Source organism: Dicentrarchus labrax, unplaced genomic scaffold (genome assembly GCF_905237075.1).
Source record: "Dicentrarchus labrax unplaced genomic scaffold, dlabrax2021, whole genome shotgun sequence".
NCBI classification, from domain to species: Eukaryota; Metazoa; Chordata; class Actinopteri; family Moronidae; genus Dicentrarchus; species Dicentrarchus labrax.
The window spans coordinates 21,690,288-21,706,075 of NW_026136719.1; the positions used below are offsets into that span (position 1 = coordinate 21,690,288).

Consider the following 15,788-nt stretch of genomic DNA (forward strand, 5'->3'; position numbering starts at 1 on the left):
TTAGATCCACTAGGGAGCAGACTCTTCAATGACTGATTGAATGAATGAACGAACAAATGAATGAATGAGGTACCTCCTCTGCGACATATATTAATAAATTAATATTTGCTTATCCACAAACAAGTGGTTGAACACACACACACACACACACACACACACACACACATACACACAATATTACAACACACAATATTAGTCACTATGCTTAAATGTCAAGATATTAGATTGTGGCAGACAGACTGGTGTGTGTGTGTGTGTGTGTGTGTGTGTGTGTGTGTGTGTGTGTGTGTGTGTGTGTGTGTGTGTGTGTATGTGTTTGTTTGTGTGCTCTAACAAACCACCACACAAGCATGCTAAATGCCCTACAAGCACAAATGAACACACTCAACACACACACACACACACATACACACATTGAACTGCAGACACCCAAAGAGCAAAATATTCAACAGTAAGACCGGTGAAGGTCATCATTAGCATAGTATTAACAGCCCTGTGTAAGAATGTGTGTGACTGTGTGTGTGAGACTAGTATGGGTCAAGCATGACCTATCATGTATTCATATCCAGAGACAGAGACAGGTCTATATGGTTCAGAGGTGTGTGTGTGTGTGTGTGTGTGTGTGTGTGTGTGTGTGTGTGTGGGGGTGTGTGGTGGAGGTGTGTTTTTATTCTAGCTGTGAGGGGTCACATATGTCCCAGTGTCCTGTGGGAATAACATGGGGTCTCGTGCTGACAGCACAACAGGAAGGGACATGGACGGACACACACCACAGACACACACACACACACACACACACACACACACACACACACACACACACACACATTCATTTTAAGTGCTACACTGGCACATTTGGTGAAGGAGAAGGATTATTAGGTCACATTGCTTCACCAAGGACATGAGTTCAGCTTTTCCCTGACAAAAAACACCTGCGTAGGTCAGTTCACTCTTGTAAGAAGAGTATGCAGAAGAAACCACACTGTAAGAAAGAAATCCAGCCAGGAATTCCTGATGTACCAAGCACCATGAAATATCTAATTGACAGCTCAATTACTTAATTTTCACAACACTCACAATGATAGCAATTTAATTCATTCATGCAATAAACCCTGAGGTCTGTATCCATCCACCAACTGATCCTGAGACAGTTGACTCACACCATAAAATAACACATTCAAGAACACATCAGAGGCACACATTCACTCTTCTGACCCTGAAATTAATATAAGATTATTTAGTGTTTTGCATGTACGCTGTACAAAGTCCTATTGTTTTTCCCATTCATTCACTCAATTTTCTCATTCATAGTTTGAGTTTGAATCATAGACTGTATAATAAATTTGTCAAGCACACAGAAACAAAAGCAGTAAAATCTCTCATTGACAAACTCCTTGAGACAAAAAGAGATATTTTTGGTATGTGACAACCATTTTTTTAGCATGCATACCATAGTTTTGTGCACTAGGTTCAGTGATACTTACTTAAGCCAGCTTCCTATATCTGCAGCTGTTTACAGCACACTCAGTTAGGACATTTTCCACAGACACATACAGTACCTACACCAGTTTCAATACTGTAAGTGATGTGCCTGTTCTTATTCTACACTACAATAAAGTTAACCACAATGGGGAAGCTTTAATCAGCCTGAACTAAACCCAACCTCACAAATAACATTTTAATTAGTGGTCTGCCCACCTCATTAACCCCCACTGTTCCTAACCATTTCCAACTGTCATGTACTTCAGCTAATAAAGAAACCCACTGTCTCCACCTCTGTCTTTGTCTTATTGCCTGTACAGTAAGTCTATCTGTCCCACTGTGGTTCTATATCTGACTCCCTCTAGCTGGATGCACTTTATTAGCCCCATGGTGCATAATGCATGCTAATTTGTTACCAATTAACTCCAAGTCTGATGTGTGGCCCCACTGTATTCATGACTAAAATCCAGTCAACTGCAGCAGAGGATCATTGAACCCAGAGGCAACATGTTTAAAAATTATGCAGTAAAAAGCTCTGCCAGAAGGGCTTTCAATTTGTTTTTTTTCCAAGCCTCCTGTGTGCATAACCACTCCTTTTTTACAAGTCAAACAATATCCAAACCTAAATGTATTTATTTCTTTATCAAAATTTATGAGCTAGAAAACTACTCAGTCTAGGCTGGCTATTCAGCATGTCGCAAGACCTAACAAAAAATATATATGTTGATATACAGATGATAAATATATATAGTATATGATTTCATACTGTATCATAAATCAACTCACAACACTCTGGGGCTCATAATCTGCCTGTTGAGAATCATTGTACTAATGGAATTAAAATTGATTATATGGATTACCCACAAAAAAAAAAGAAATCACTTGTCAAAGAAAATTAGAAAAAGGCAGCAATCTATACGGATTCAAATGTGCTCTTAGTGGTCAATGTCTTTCCGTAATCAATCATGTTCAAAGCAATATAGCCTAAATCTCCAAGACAAAAATCTAAATAGTCTTGTCTGTGGCATCTTTTATTTTGTTTTGGCACTATGTAATTGATTAACGGCTTCAGATACAATAATTATCCTAAATCCCAAAGGCTGTTTGGTCCCTGCTCTTTTCCACAGCTGGTTGAATGAAGGTCAGACAAATTACAGCATCCTTATGATTTATGAGAACAATAACTCTGACTACACAGCAACACAGTAAGCAAGGGAACGATTAGAGGCCCAGTCTTTCACGAGCAACCAAGTTAATAAGTGTCACTGTCCAAATGCCACAGTTAATGAAGGAACAGGTTATTTTTGGAGGCTATGCTACTGAGCATAACCAGCTCACCACTGGGTGACAGACATAGAAGAAATCACACACGCAGTCATACACAGCGAAAGACAGGGAGACAATTAGACAGTCTAGTTTTTACCTTGCTGGAGTAAGGTCCAGGGATGAGCAGTTTCAGTGCTTGTCTTTTCAGCTCTGTCAGTCTTGCATTGCAGTTCTCACACCATATCCCTCTTTCACTACCAGGGGAACTTCCACTGCCTGAGGCCGGTGATCCTGTCCCAAAACCCGGGGAGCCACCCAGAGAACCGGGAGATTCTGTCCCAATCCCCGGAGAGATGGTCCCCGGGGATCCAGAGAATGAACCCGGTGAGGAGATTCCTGAGCCTGGGGACGGGGTGCCTGTGGAGCTTGGCATTGAGCCGGCTCCCTCTGGGGCGGGGCGTGTGCTGGAACGCGTGGTTTCCTCGTAGGGCTTTCGGTACCATGTGTCCGGGAAGAAGGAGGCAGATTTGGTAGGGGAAGTGTCGGGCATCTGTGAACATTTTTAAAAAAGAAGAAGAAATCTTGACTTACAGGCCCTTTTCACTGCAGACATTTGGGCATGTCATATCGGGAAAAGTACAGGTGTAAATATGAATATTAATGAGTAATGCCTGAATTCCCCATTGGTTTTTGGGTCTGCTGAAATTCATGAACAAAAAATGAACCTGACTCACTGCTTCAATATTCGTTCTTAGCCTTCATGACAACAATTAATAAATGGTGAATCTCTTGTTTTGGAAAATAAGGCTAGACATACAGTAGTCACAGTATCTGATGCCAATAACTTTGGCATGACAAGGAGTCTAAACTAACATTTGGGCATTAAATCAAATAAGCAGACAATTTAAAAAACACAAACAGGAAGTAATGTTAAACATTTACTGTGTCAACATATTAGATTCTTCCATTACGGTCTAAATAGGATCAAGTGAGACTCAAGTCAGTGGAGACCTGTGTTATTTCTCTCTCTATTCAGACTGCCACATGGGAACATCAAATGAGCCACAAGGAGTTGAAAATTAGATCTTTTGAGGCTGGGTAAATCCAGTCAGAGAGAACAGACCCATTGATGTGGTGGTTGCATGGAGAGGTTGGCTACTATGGCTGCTATAATCCCTCACAAGGGCTATAATAAGGAAAGCAATAGATAGGCTGATAGGTGGGAATGCACAATCATCTCCAAGTGAAGAGGTAGGTATAATGTGAGTTATAAATTAACGCTAATTAGGCTGTATGAGGTAGGCAGTGACACAGGTGTGAGTGTAATACCTGATTGAGCTGCTTGCTCCTTAGCTAATGATAATTAAGAGATGTGGGAGATCTATCAGTGAAAATGCATGCCACTGTTGTGACACCATGAGCAGTGATGTGTGAAATATGATCTTCACAAAACAATCAATCAACAGCATGCACAGAAATCTACTAAAATGAGCTTCCATGAGTTCCATGGCAGCCTGAAAAGGGGGTGAGCAAACTACAGTTTCCTATTAAAATGGAGGGGGGGTGAGATGAAGTGCATGCATCACTGAATGGATCATAAGTTCTTTCTGTGTTTTCCAGGCTTATAGCTGACAGAGGTGTGCCCAACCCTTTGACAAGTGGAATGAATAACGTACCCCATATTTTCTGCTCCGGCTGCTCACAGACCTCTCCTTGGTCCCCGACAGTGAAGTCATGTTGGAGGTGAAAGAAGGGGGGAGAGGAGAGGACAGGAGAGGAGAGGAGAGGAGAGGAGAGGAGAGGAGAGGAGAAAGAACCTTTGCTGCTGCTTCACATTCAAAAAGAGACCACCGGATCGATTTCAATTAACCACAACGCCCCTGCAGTTGGCTCTTCTCAGTCTGGACGAAACCTCACGCCACTTCCAAACACATGTGGAAACCGGTTACATCCCAATTCCGTCGCCAAGAGACAAAAAAAAAAAAAAAAAAATCCAAGATGGTTTTTGTTTTCTTTTTCCAGAAAAATCCTCGAATCACTTGTATAAAATAAACTAAGATTTCACACAGGTCTTGCGAGAAAGCAGCAGACCGCTCCCTGTCAGCAGAGGCTGCTCTGCGCTCTCTGCTCAACAGCGCTCCGGACTGGCACCGCACTCAGCCCTGCCTCTCTCCATCAGCGCTGCGTCTCAGGCTGGCCAGGTAAAACAAAACCAACCCGGGGGGCGGGGGGGGATTCCTCCTCAAGGGCTACACCGACAAAGTCACGACTCATTAGATCGAGTAAGATCTGGCTGGTGCAGACCAGGGATAAGGGATTTAGTTCCTCGTTGTTTATACTTGAAGTGTGACTATCCGTGCCCTCCTGTTGACTTCCTGAGGCTCCGCACTCTGCTGAAGCCAGCAGCGGACTGGAGAGACAGGAGAGAGGCGCACATCTGGAGGAGGGCGGGGCCACCCTGTTCCTCAACAACCACAGGCCAATACAAGTCCAGAGGCTCCAGATGAGTGGCAGGTACGCTGCTGCCTGTGGGAAGACAAAACTGGATCTTTTTAGATGGAGATGTGTAACATTATTGTGGGATGTTGTTAGGATGATGTGTGTGTTTATCCCTTCCATTGAGTCTTGTGGGGTTTTTTTTTCTCTTGGAATGATTTAAAGAGACATAATAGTGTAAAATCAAAATAAACTTACAGACAGGGGTTATTTTCCAGTATTTCTAGAATTAATATAATAACTTGTCTACTTACAGTTAAACAAAAAATTAAGCACTTTGACTTTCCCATCAGATTCGTATTGCTTGCAGTGTAGAGAGAGATAAGAAACAGCAAATACATTGTTTTAGAAAATATTAATGAACAGTTACTGAATTAATAAAATTAGAAAAAAACAAAAAAAAACATTTAAAACCTTAACTTGGGGGGAGCTTGACCTCAGAATTTCTCAGATCCTCGCTATGGCTAATTTCTCTTTTAGGGATGGAGGGGCTGGAGATGAATACAATCAGCAAGTTACAGAGGGATGTTGCATGAAGCGTGGCCTGAACTGTGATGGGGACGTGAATGTTGACAAACGAGGAAACTGATCAGTGTTATGATCAGAGTGTCTCTAATCTTCAATATGTGCTCACAAGTCGGGACCCTGCAGAATCCTCTTTTTTTCTTTCCCATGGTTTAGAGAAGTGACCTGCAATTGTCTCTGTTAGTCAAACTCTCAGTCCATAGGGGCAAATGGCTGGTCCTTTGATTTAATTTAGTGTGTGAGTGTATCTGGTGTGCCAAGTCAAGAAGAAGTGATGTAGGAAAAAGTAAAGGTAAGTGTTTTAAGGAGTCGTTGTATTAAAGAGAGCAGTCAATGAGTGGTTACACAGTGCCCTCTACTGTTGTCATAAAGTTATTGCCAGAGACACAGTCGTCCAGCAGTTGAGTGAACAAGGAGCATGTGGGATGTTACAGTATAATATGGACATTTTTCCGATTTGAAGTAGTATAAAATAAAAGGTATTAAAGAGTTTCACATTTGCCAATTAGACTTACATTTCAAGAAACACATCTTGACATGTTATAGTAGGAAAAGCAAAACTATAAATAATAAAATGAATGATAGATCATTGCCATCAGGGTGCTGATATGGTTCATGTTGGCTCACTGTCACACTGCCATAACTTACTGGGACACTTGAATAGAACAGAGTCATTATTATGTTATTACATAACTGTCACAAACAGTTAGAGAAGAGTTCAATACATCTATATAATGTTCATGGCACTGTTTTGCCTGGTTCCTGCACTTGTAGGTGTGGACTGAAATTAACATAGGCTACAAAACAGCTGGCAAAGATTGGTACAAAGTTATTAATAAGAGTGACAGAAGGAATGGGAGGTGCACAAAGCAAATATCTGAGAATAAAGGATCCTGGGAAAAGAAGGTGATGGAATATTTGGACTGTGCAATAGGACATAGTATGGCTTGGGCATGCTTTTTAACTCTACACTTCAAGTAATAGAAAAGTTACTTGTAGGCCTATTGTATGTTGTAAAACCTACGGACTTGGGCTTGTCGCCCCCTTGAAATGTTTTCTTACAAACTCTTGTTGTTGTTAGCAGTCTAAATTAGTTTTTGTTTATTGACAAAATCTAGTAAATTGAAAGTAAAGAGAATTTTTGTTGTTGGATTTTGGTTCTGTCTCCCACAGTAATTAGATGTTACCCCACGTTGAGTATCTCCATCTCCAGGTTGGGAACTGATGCCCTAAACATTAATGTTTTCATTACTGTCATATCTACCTAACCCATGTACATAAAGATACCTGCATGTAAAATATTAATTCCAGTATCCTTTTGCACTCCTCACCATTGCGTACTGTCTACAAATGTTTGTTTGTATATCTGTACATATATGTCTTTTGTTGTTGTTGAACTTTTTCTGTTTATTTATACTGTTAATTTGTGTTCGTACATTGAGAGCAAGGTAAAACCTTGCCAATAAAAGTGATTCTGATCCTGATAAGTATTGACATTATTTGGACCCTCCCACTCCGGTACAGTAGGTGGCGGTAGGTAAGCTACATGTCGTCAAGACAACCAGCATTTAAGACATGATCCGCGAGTAGTTCAAGGTCCAGTTCTTGTAACGTTACAGTGTACGAGTGGTTGGCTATATTAAATATTTCTTACTTTATCACAACTTTGGAGGTCTTTTTTCCCCACCAGTTCTGGAGACATAGTGCATGTTTGCAGGCTCGACGATGCACGGGGTCTGCTCTCCTCGGTTGCTAGCTAACGTTAACGACCCAAACAAACGGTGGGATTCAAGATTGTAAGGTGAGTGGCTACTTGTACCAGTTAGTTATACTGTGTTTGCCTGCGGTCACAACTTGACAATCACTTCATCTCATAGCCTGTAGGCCTGCAGGTGCAAACTGCTGCATGAAATGTTTGTTTAGCTATAACTTACCTGTGTATAGATTGAGCTGAGTAATAGCTGTACGGCTAGCTAACTCATACATAACTCCTGTAAATATATATTTATGCTCCGTAATATGTGTTAGCAATAATATATCGCTGCTTTTATTGCTCGGGGGTTTTTGTGTGTCGTTGTGTTTGTTTACTTGAATGCTAGCTGCACACTGGTGTCATGTTCCAGCTTGTTTGCTAGCAACACGTTAGCGTTGTCTCTGTCAGGCTACCGTGTTAGCCCGCAGTACATTACTCATAATACAATATTAGGTAGATGTTAAGCATGGTGTCTGCACATGTGGGGGGCTTTTTATTGCCAAATACTTTAATGCAGGCTCATCTGAACTGTTTGTTGCAGGGGGCAGGTACTGTTGTTAATATGGTGCGTTATCTTGGACACAACAATAGTAAAATATTGAACTAGTTTGCCGCGTGTTTTGATCCTGTCTGCGTCGAAAGGATTTCCTTTTATTTTGGTGAATTTACCTGGCGTAAACATATGCATGCAATTACTGCAGCCCTTATGGTATTTATCTGAGTGCCAGCATGGCCCGACCTTAAAGCGAAAGTAGGTCCTACTCGATAAGGCCAAAACATTGTAGGTTGGTTGAACAATATTTCGTTAACTTTCCTCTGTTTTGTCTCACAGCTGCCTAACCTTTTACCTATCTGACAGCCCTGGACATCTGATCCAGTGGACACAAGGCAACTCTTTCCAGAGAGAGGGCTGCACCAACTCGTGTAACAATGACAGGTAATCTTGTTATTTCACTTTCTGAATTTTGGTGGGAGTCAGCTGAGTCTGGGTTTTTCACAGAAGCATAAGAAGCCGCTCCGACTGACAATAGACAAATGGTTATGATTGATCTTTCAGGTGGACTACAGAAAACAAGAAAAAGGAAACCCAAAAAGACGCCAACAAAGAAAGCTGCCTTAGACACTTTACAGGCTACAGAGGAATCGAATGCTGTTCCAGGCAGTGATTTGGCTATTGTCAGCCAGTGCACTGCAAGTTCCTTACCAAGTACTCCAAAAAGAGGCAGAGGAAAAACTGGAGAGACAGAAGAATCTTGCCTGACCTCTACACCAGTTCACAGCTCCTCCACTGACATCCTGTCCAACATTTCAAAGTCCTCCCCCGCATCAAAACAAGTGGAGATTGAATACACAGAACTCATCACTCATTTAGAGGTGTTTGATTATATTTACACTAAAAAATACATTTTGAGCCTGTACAGTTATTCTCAGTGATACTCTTTAACTCATTTTAATATCTGTTCTGTTGTAGACCTCAAAGGTAGATTCACCATGCTCCAAAACAAAATTTCAAAGCAGACGTGGGAGGGGTCACGCTTCACAACCACGACAAGTTAGAAAAAGGGCAACAAAGGAACAAACGCAGACGTGCACTGAAACCAACGGTCCACCAGGCAAGCGTCAGCGTGGCAGGACGCGGAAGATTGAGACAAGGGATACTACTACTCAGTCATCCGAACGCTCTAGACCAAGATTTGAACTGGATAAGCCTGATGCAACAGACCCAGGTAGTGTCTTCTTCACGTCTCTCTCGTGCTGTGCCATAATAATACTTTTTGAGAAATGTATCACCCTCCCAATCTAAAGCATTATAAAATGTGCACAAGCACAATGTTTGCAGTATCCGTCTTAAATGTGGTGTGCTCTGTGTGGATTTAATACTGCTTGTAGAGCAGCTCATGTTTTTAAGTAATGCAGGTGAGCAAAATGATCTAGTCTAATTCTGTATTATTGTTGTCCACCCCCCTTCCCCCAAAAAGATGAGTCTTTGCTGTCTTCAGATCTATCAATAGAGCTGAATCACCAGGAGGAACAGCTGCCGTCGTTGTCCTTCCAAGAAAATGAGGAAAGTGAGGAGGAGGAGGAGGAGCTTCCAAGTTTCTTGATGGAGGGGGACAAAAGTGAGAGAGATTGCTGTGACCAAATAAAGTCTACAAGGACTAGATATGGACTGGATTGTGTGTATTCACATTGTATACTTTAAATGGATTGTTTTTGTCTTTCAGAGCCCCCATCCATTTCAGAGGGAGTGTTTGTGTGGTACAAATTTAGAAATTATCCGTTCTGGCCAGCATTGGTGAGTGCAGAAAGCTGTGTGGATCATTGAGTTTGCTTAAGCAAGTTTTTAAATGGAACAGTACACAATTTCTTACTAATATGTTTTGCCTATATCCAAGAAATCAGCGTTTCGTGACATTTGAGAAGCTTGAACTATTGAATTTTTGGCCTTTTTGCTCAATCAGTGTCTCCCTTCTTATGAAACTTGTTTACCAATTTTCTGTCATACACCTTGAATTGATTAGTTCATTAATCATTTCAGCACTATTAAAAACTTTGCTGAGTATAGCTATGCTGTTAAACTCTTAACTCTTAACATGAAGTAAGATAGATGAGGATCACTGGGGAAATTAGATGAAAGATCATAATGGACGTGAAATATTGATGAGCCACAATAAGACCTGTAATATTTTACTCTGCAGGTCAAAAGTGTGAACCGTAAGCAGAGAAAAGCCAGCATCATGTTCATTGATGACCCAATGATTCACAAAAAGAAAGGGTAGGTAGTAAAACTTTGTTGCTTACTGCCTCTGCAATTTTAAAGTGTACACGATTGTCGTAGATTCCCTAGGCAACAAGAATCTCCACAGGTCACCTGGTTGTTGGGGATCGCCAGCAGTGGTGTCCCAAAATGACTGAAAGTCATGAAAGTATGCTGTGCAGTTAGGTGTGGTATTAAAAAGCCTTTAATAATCTGATGTGATGTCATTAAGCCTGGCTTCACAAATTGAGATATTTAAACAAAACATTGAGTGAATTGCCAGCACATTTTCAAATCATCAGGAGTTTGTTTTTTTAGTTGTATGTTTGTGTTCTTGTAGGTTTACTGTGGCTCTGAAATCACTGAAGCCTTTTGACTGTAAAGAAGCAAATGAGCTGGTGGTAAGAATTTAACATAAATTATACACTTAATAAAATTATGTTTTCCTGACACAGTGACAGACAATCTGTCTCTCATATTTGTTATAGTGCAAAGCCAAAGAAAAGTATGAGGCTGCAATCGAGTGGTCCTTAGATCTCATAAAAGATTACAGTATACGGATTGGTAAGTTTGGTCCATTTGATGCTAATACTGGCGGAAATAGAAATTCCAAAGGACACTGATGTTTATATGCATTACATATAAACAGTATTGTTCTACCACTGAATTATTAGCACTAATCGTGTTTTGTCTTTGTAGGATGTGGCTCATTTTCTGGCTCCTTCATCGAGTACTTTGCCCATAACATGAGTAAGTTCTGTTGTATGACATTCATTAACATGGCATCACAGAATTTTAGCCTGCCGCAGAATGAAAATGTGAGTACACCTGCAGTCCTACTTGGTTCTTGATGATGCTCTTTACTGTCTGTCTCTCACTTACTCCAGGCTATCCAGTGAGGAGGAAGTACCCAGAGGGAGAGTCAGAGAGGCTAACCATCTCCAACGATACAATGATGGAAGCACCGTGTGACGATCATAAGGAGGACAGCTTTAGTGAACAGCAGGAGGAGGTCAGCAGGAGTTCAAAGAGGCTGCTGCCAGACCGGAGTCATGCTGCCCACAACCGCGCCAATGAGAAGCTTGTACATTTTATTGTAAAGCAGCGCATGGTTGAAAGACGCCTTCTGGTATGATTTATGGAGCCTATTGTATGTTGTATTGCTGTATTGCTAGTGTAGTTCTTGGATTAGCAAACACTTTCTCAGTATTTGGAAGTTTACTGGAAGTTTACCAAAAGTAACAATGTGTCAGCGCCACCTAATTTGACAGGATGAACCAGTTCTAGATGTTGGACTTTCACCAGTGTTGGCACAGTTTACAGAAACACATTGTAATGGTTGCACCGTCACCCATCCCTGGGAATAAAATTAGACTTTATTTGAGGAGTTTAGCTGATGACTGTACGGTTACAAGGCCAGTTAGTACTTTCGTTGACCACCGGGCTTTTCCATTCATTGTTTTACAAAAAATGTAATAAAATAAATAAATATGTCACACAATAAATTGCAAAAGCTTAACTGGTTTGGTGGGTGTGCCCAGGTGTGCAAAGGTGAAACAAACAGAATATTTATGAAAGCTATAATGTTTTAGATTTCTACCTATCAGTTATTTTGTTTTATATTTGATATTTGAGTCTCTGCTGTCGATGAGTGCAAGATAAACTAATGACATCCACTGTGAGATTTTAATGTTACCAAACAAAAAGATATAAAACAAACTGAATGCCTTTAATCCCTTTTAATATGCATTGTATGTAGCGCTAAAAAAGTGCATACAAGATGAATAAACCCATCCTTCCCGTTTTACTGCCCTTTACAGGCTGTGATCCATGGGCAGCAGCAGTCCAGATGGCTCCGCTCCTTTCTAAGTGCCAATCGGAGGCGGGTGGTGAACATATACCTGGAAGACGACCAGCAGTTGGACCAGGTGTACTGGTACCTAAATGAGCTCTACGCGACGGCTGTGGCCACCGCCCCTTGCCTGACTGAAGTGAAATCCATGGAGCGTGTCCCCTTTGTCCTGGATGTGCTTCTTCCTGAGGTGAGCTACAGCTCATCAGTGTTTGGTGGTTTGTTATTACAGCATATGGTATTTTTTATGGTACAAGTGTTGTAAGTTTATTGTCCTCCTGTGCAGGCCATCATCTATGCCATAGCTGGGGTGGACAATGTCTCAGTGAAAAGGGCAGAAGAAAAGTACCTGAAAGGACGATGCATCAGTAACAGGTAAGAGTTTGATGAGTAAAAACATTAAAGGAACAATTTCTACACTAAATACTGAATATGATCAGTGTTTTGTTTTTTTGTTTTTCATTTCAGAGAAAGACAAGAGTTTGACTTGATGATCGAGCGGCAGATGAGGAAGAAATCACAGCCTCAGAGCGCTGCACTTATGTAATTGTATTTCCCTGTCAGTTAATTATTGTAAAAAAGGAAATTATTTTTGTATTGTCTTTTTCTTTTCAAGTGTTTTGTTTATAGATAATGTAGCAGCATTTGTGTGCCTTACAATCAAATGATAAATCATATCACATTCACTCAATTCTCATTTGCCTTTTTTAAGACACAACACTGCAAATACTGGATTTTAAAAGCTGTTAAAGGACTCCAAAAAGCCAAATAATGGAAATCTGTTACTGTTAGACGATCATCTAACTTGCATAAATGTTTGCTGCCATATTCCTCACAGAGCTAATCATTAATTAACTGTTGTCTGTATATGCTTGTGTGCTTGTTTTACAAAAAAAACATATATTTTTTAGAAACCATTTTCTCCAACAGTAAAGGCCTTCAAGGGCCTCGTAACCTCTTTTTTCTGTTCAAACAGCTTTGGTCAACTTGACAAACTTGAATAAAGTACTAATAAAGTAACCTGAACCTGAACTTTGCTATCCAACATCAGTGAGATACGGAGTCTGCCACAGTCTTTTCGTGCTGCCATACCACCAGATTTCTGGGAAATGTCTTCTCTCTGGCTGTGAGAGTGCTTAACACATGCAAATTATAAGAAACATAACCCCTCTCATCAGTCTCTGCACTACATGCTCTACAGGCCGCCCCAAATATGTTTTTGGTTTTTGCACTGTTATAATCATAATTCAACAATGAGTCTTAGAGAGAAGTTGGATAACGGTGTCAGTTGCACAACTTCCTTTTTCACATTATTATATGTCTCAGGCAGTGCAATGTGAAAGGGCCTGTTGCACACACATAATGAACACATGATGCCATCAGACCTGCATTCTACTCTCTCTTGTTTCACTATGTAAGGTGGGTACTATCATCACACAGTCTACCTTTACAACTGTGTTAGATTATGTTTGTATATAGTTACTCACCAGATAGTTATAGTTTTTTATTTTTTACTTTTTAGACATGTTTTTATTGTCTTCTAAAATATGTAGCATAATATCCTCCCATTTAATTTAGCATGGCAATAAACTTTACCTTGAACCTAGATGTGGTACCAATAGAGAACCATTGTAAACCTGGGAATGTTGAATACCCTAAAGTTTTATGTTAGAAATGTAAAGTATGGGTCCCCAGCATATAGAAACTGCCTGATGCTAATTTGCATATGTTGGACGATTAGCATAATGTGAAGTGATCAGTGGATGGATTGGCTCAACAGTGATGCAAAGTGTTTTACTGAAATCTGTCTCCAGACTGATGGAAGCTGGTTCTGGTTCCAACACAGATGTCAGTGTCACTTACCTTTACTGAGGGGCCCTCTGAGAGCGCTGGCAGACTTATGACTCCCTTTATCTGCTTCACAGCAATACTTGCACGGTCCCTCTTCCTTTGGTTCAGCTGCACCTGCTGGTTGAGCCAGTTCCTCATCAGTTTCATAAATCTGTCCACTTCACCCTGAATCTCAACACAAAGGGAAACTTTGCCCTCCTGTTTCAGATGTCGTGATACAATAATACCCACCTGTGTGGCGGTCATTGCGTGCTGGTCGCTGGAAATGTTCTTCGCAGGATCATCTTGATAGCTTTGGTGGTTCTTCTTTCTGTATCATCTACAGAGGTCTGCCATGACTCCGTGGTTTCATCAGCTTCCATAATTGAACTTTGCTGACCTTTGCTCGACCTGCAGTTCAACTTAGCCTTGAAGTTCTAAAGGATTTTTACCATGTGTCTGACTGATTTTTAGTCTACGGGTGAAGATTTAAGACAGGTGGTTCACTCCCCTCGCTGCTGACCCCACTGCTTCCACAGTTTACTCTCTCCGTCACTTCTCTGGCAACGATGTCTGTTACCTTTTCGGTACTTCTGCAACTGATGCTTTCTGTAACACCTGTCGCCCCCGCGAAGGTGAGTGAAATAGTGTCACCCAGACACTCGCAGACTTTGTCCTCTGATATGATCTGTGATCCTCCAGATCCAGAAGAGCTTTTCAATGATTTAGCAGCAGTTTCACTCATCATAAATGTGTATAGATATATTGCTGACTATATCCACACACGTTTATTATGATGTCGTTGTCGATGTCAGTTGATTGGTCTATCTTACCTTCGTCAGAGAGTACAAAGCAATGCAATCATTGTCCTTATCATTGGCAGCATGCAAAACAGTTGTGTCCACCTCTTGGGAAATGTAGTTTCCAAGTTCTGTGAGGCATACAAATAGAAGTTCGTATATTCAGAGAGATATTAGCGCTGCCTGAAAAGTGACTGCGCTGTATTACAATGGTAAAAATGCAGTATAATAGTTACTGAAAGGCTGTGTGTTGTGTTTACTCTTTGAAGGAGATACCAGCCTTTTTATTATAATTATTTAAAATGCGAGAGGAAACAAAGCCTCTCTGAGTAAGCCCACAGCAACACACTAAGCACTCAGTACTCCTCATAGCAAGGGGGTCAAGGCCCACAGTGTTGAACACTGAGACCTCACAGCAGTAAGGGGAGGGTTCAACTCTGGGCCTTGAACCCAGACTTGAATCCTCCCATTATTGCTGAGAGGCTACAGTGTTACACCGGTTTGTGTGCAATGCTCAGGCAAGGGGACATTAGAGCACATCCTCAACTGCTTCCCAAAGGCCGGTAAACCTGGCGCCAGAACCAGGTTCTGAAACCCATCGCAGAAACCATCAGCATATGCAACAGCAGACAAGCACGACCCACCACCTAGACAATTTTGACCACCTTGAGGCCAAACATCATCCTGGCCTCAGAGGCAACAAAGAACATTGTTATAATGGAGCTGACAGTGCTGTGGGAGGACCGCCTGCAGGAGGCCTACAAGAGGAAGAAGACAAAATATGGAGAGCTGGCCATCGACTGTCAGAAGCAGGGCTAGAAGGCAAGGTGCATGCCCATGGTGGTTGGCTCGGTTTTGCAGGGCATCACTCCACAAAACCTGGAGAGACCTGGGCATCAATGGAAAGGAAAGGATAAGAGCCATCAAGAACATCACAGAGGCAGTGGAGAAAGCCTCAAGATGTCTCTGGATTAGGAAAGGAGGTTCATGGGGAGGAGCAAATGCCACCTGAACACAAGTTTAAGT

General features: G+C 41.3%; 2 protein-coding genes across 5 annotated transcripts in view; one reads left to right on the plus strand and one right to left on the minus strand.

Moving 5' to 3' along the window:
• kif26ba (kinesin family member 26Ba) overlaps positions 1 to 6,040 on the minus strand; it is an 85,930-nt gene extending 79,890 nt beyond the window's left edge. For both annotated transcript variants that reach the window (XM_051379182.1, XM_051379181.1), the window contains exons 1-2: positions 4,425 to 6,040; positions 2,906 to 3,298 (exon numbers count right to left, since the gene is read on the minus strand). In XM_051379182.1, the coding sequence (XP_051235142.1) occupies positions 2,906 to 3,298; positions 4,425 to 4,484 (453 nt within the window). In that variant the 5' untranslated portion in view covers positions 4,485 to 6,040. The remainder of the gene's footprint in view (positions 1 to 2,905; positions 3,299 to 4,424) is intronic.
• Positions 6,041 to 7,310: 1,270 nt separating this feature from the next.
• On the plus strand, positions 7,311 to 13,164 carry LOC127351546 (PWWP domain-containing DNA repair factor 3B). Of its 3 annotated transcripts, none has more exons than XM_051379196.1 (14): positions 7,311 to 7,570; positions 8,355 to 8,459; positions 8,580 to 8,896; positions 8,994 to 9,249; positions 9,523 to 9,642; positions 9,748 to 9,818; positions 10,222 to 10,298; positions 10,621 to 10,681; positions 10,769 to 10,844; positions 10,980 to 11,030; positions 11,168 to 11,409; positions 12,101 to 12,322; positions 12,419 to 12,507; positions 12,601 to 13,164. In XM_051379196.1, the coding sequence occupies exons 2-14, from the start codon at positions 8,453 to 8,455 to the stop codon at positions 12,677 to 12,679; spliced, it is 1,668 nt and encodes a 555-aa protein (XP_051235156.1). In that variant the 5' UTR covers positions 7,311 to 7,570; positions 8,355 to 8,452; the 3' UTR covers positions 12,680 to 13,164. The 3 variants fall into 3 exon arrangements, with proteins under 3 accessions (XP_051235156.1, XP_051235154.1, XP_051235155.1); XM_051379194.1 differs by having other exon boundaries at positions 7,313 to 7,570; positions 9,502 to 9,642; XM_051379195.1 differs by having other exon boundaries at positions 7,313 to 7,570; positions 8,382 to 8,459; positions 9,502 to 9,642.
• The last annotated feature ends 2,624 nt before the right edge of the window (positions 13,165 to 15,788 follow it).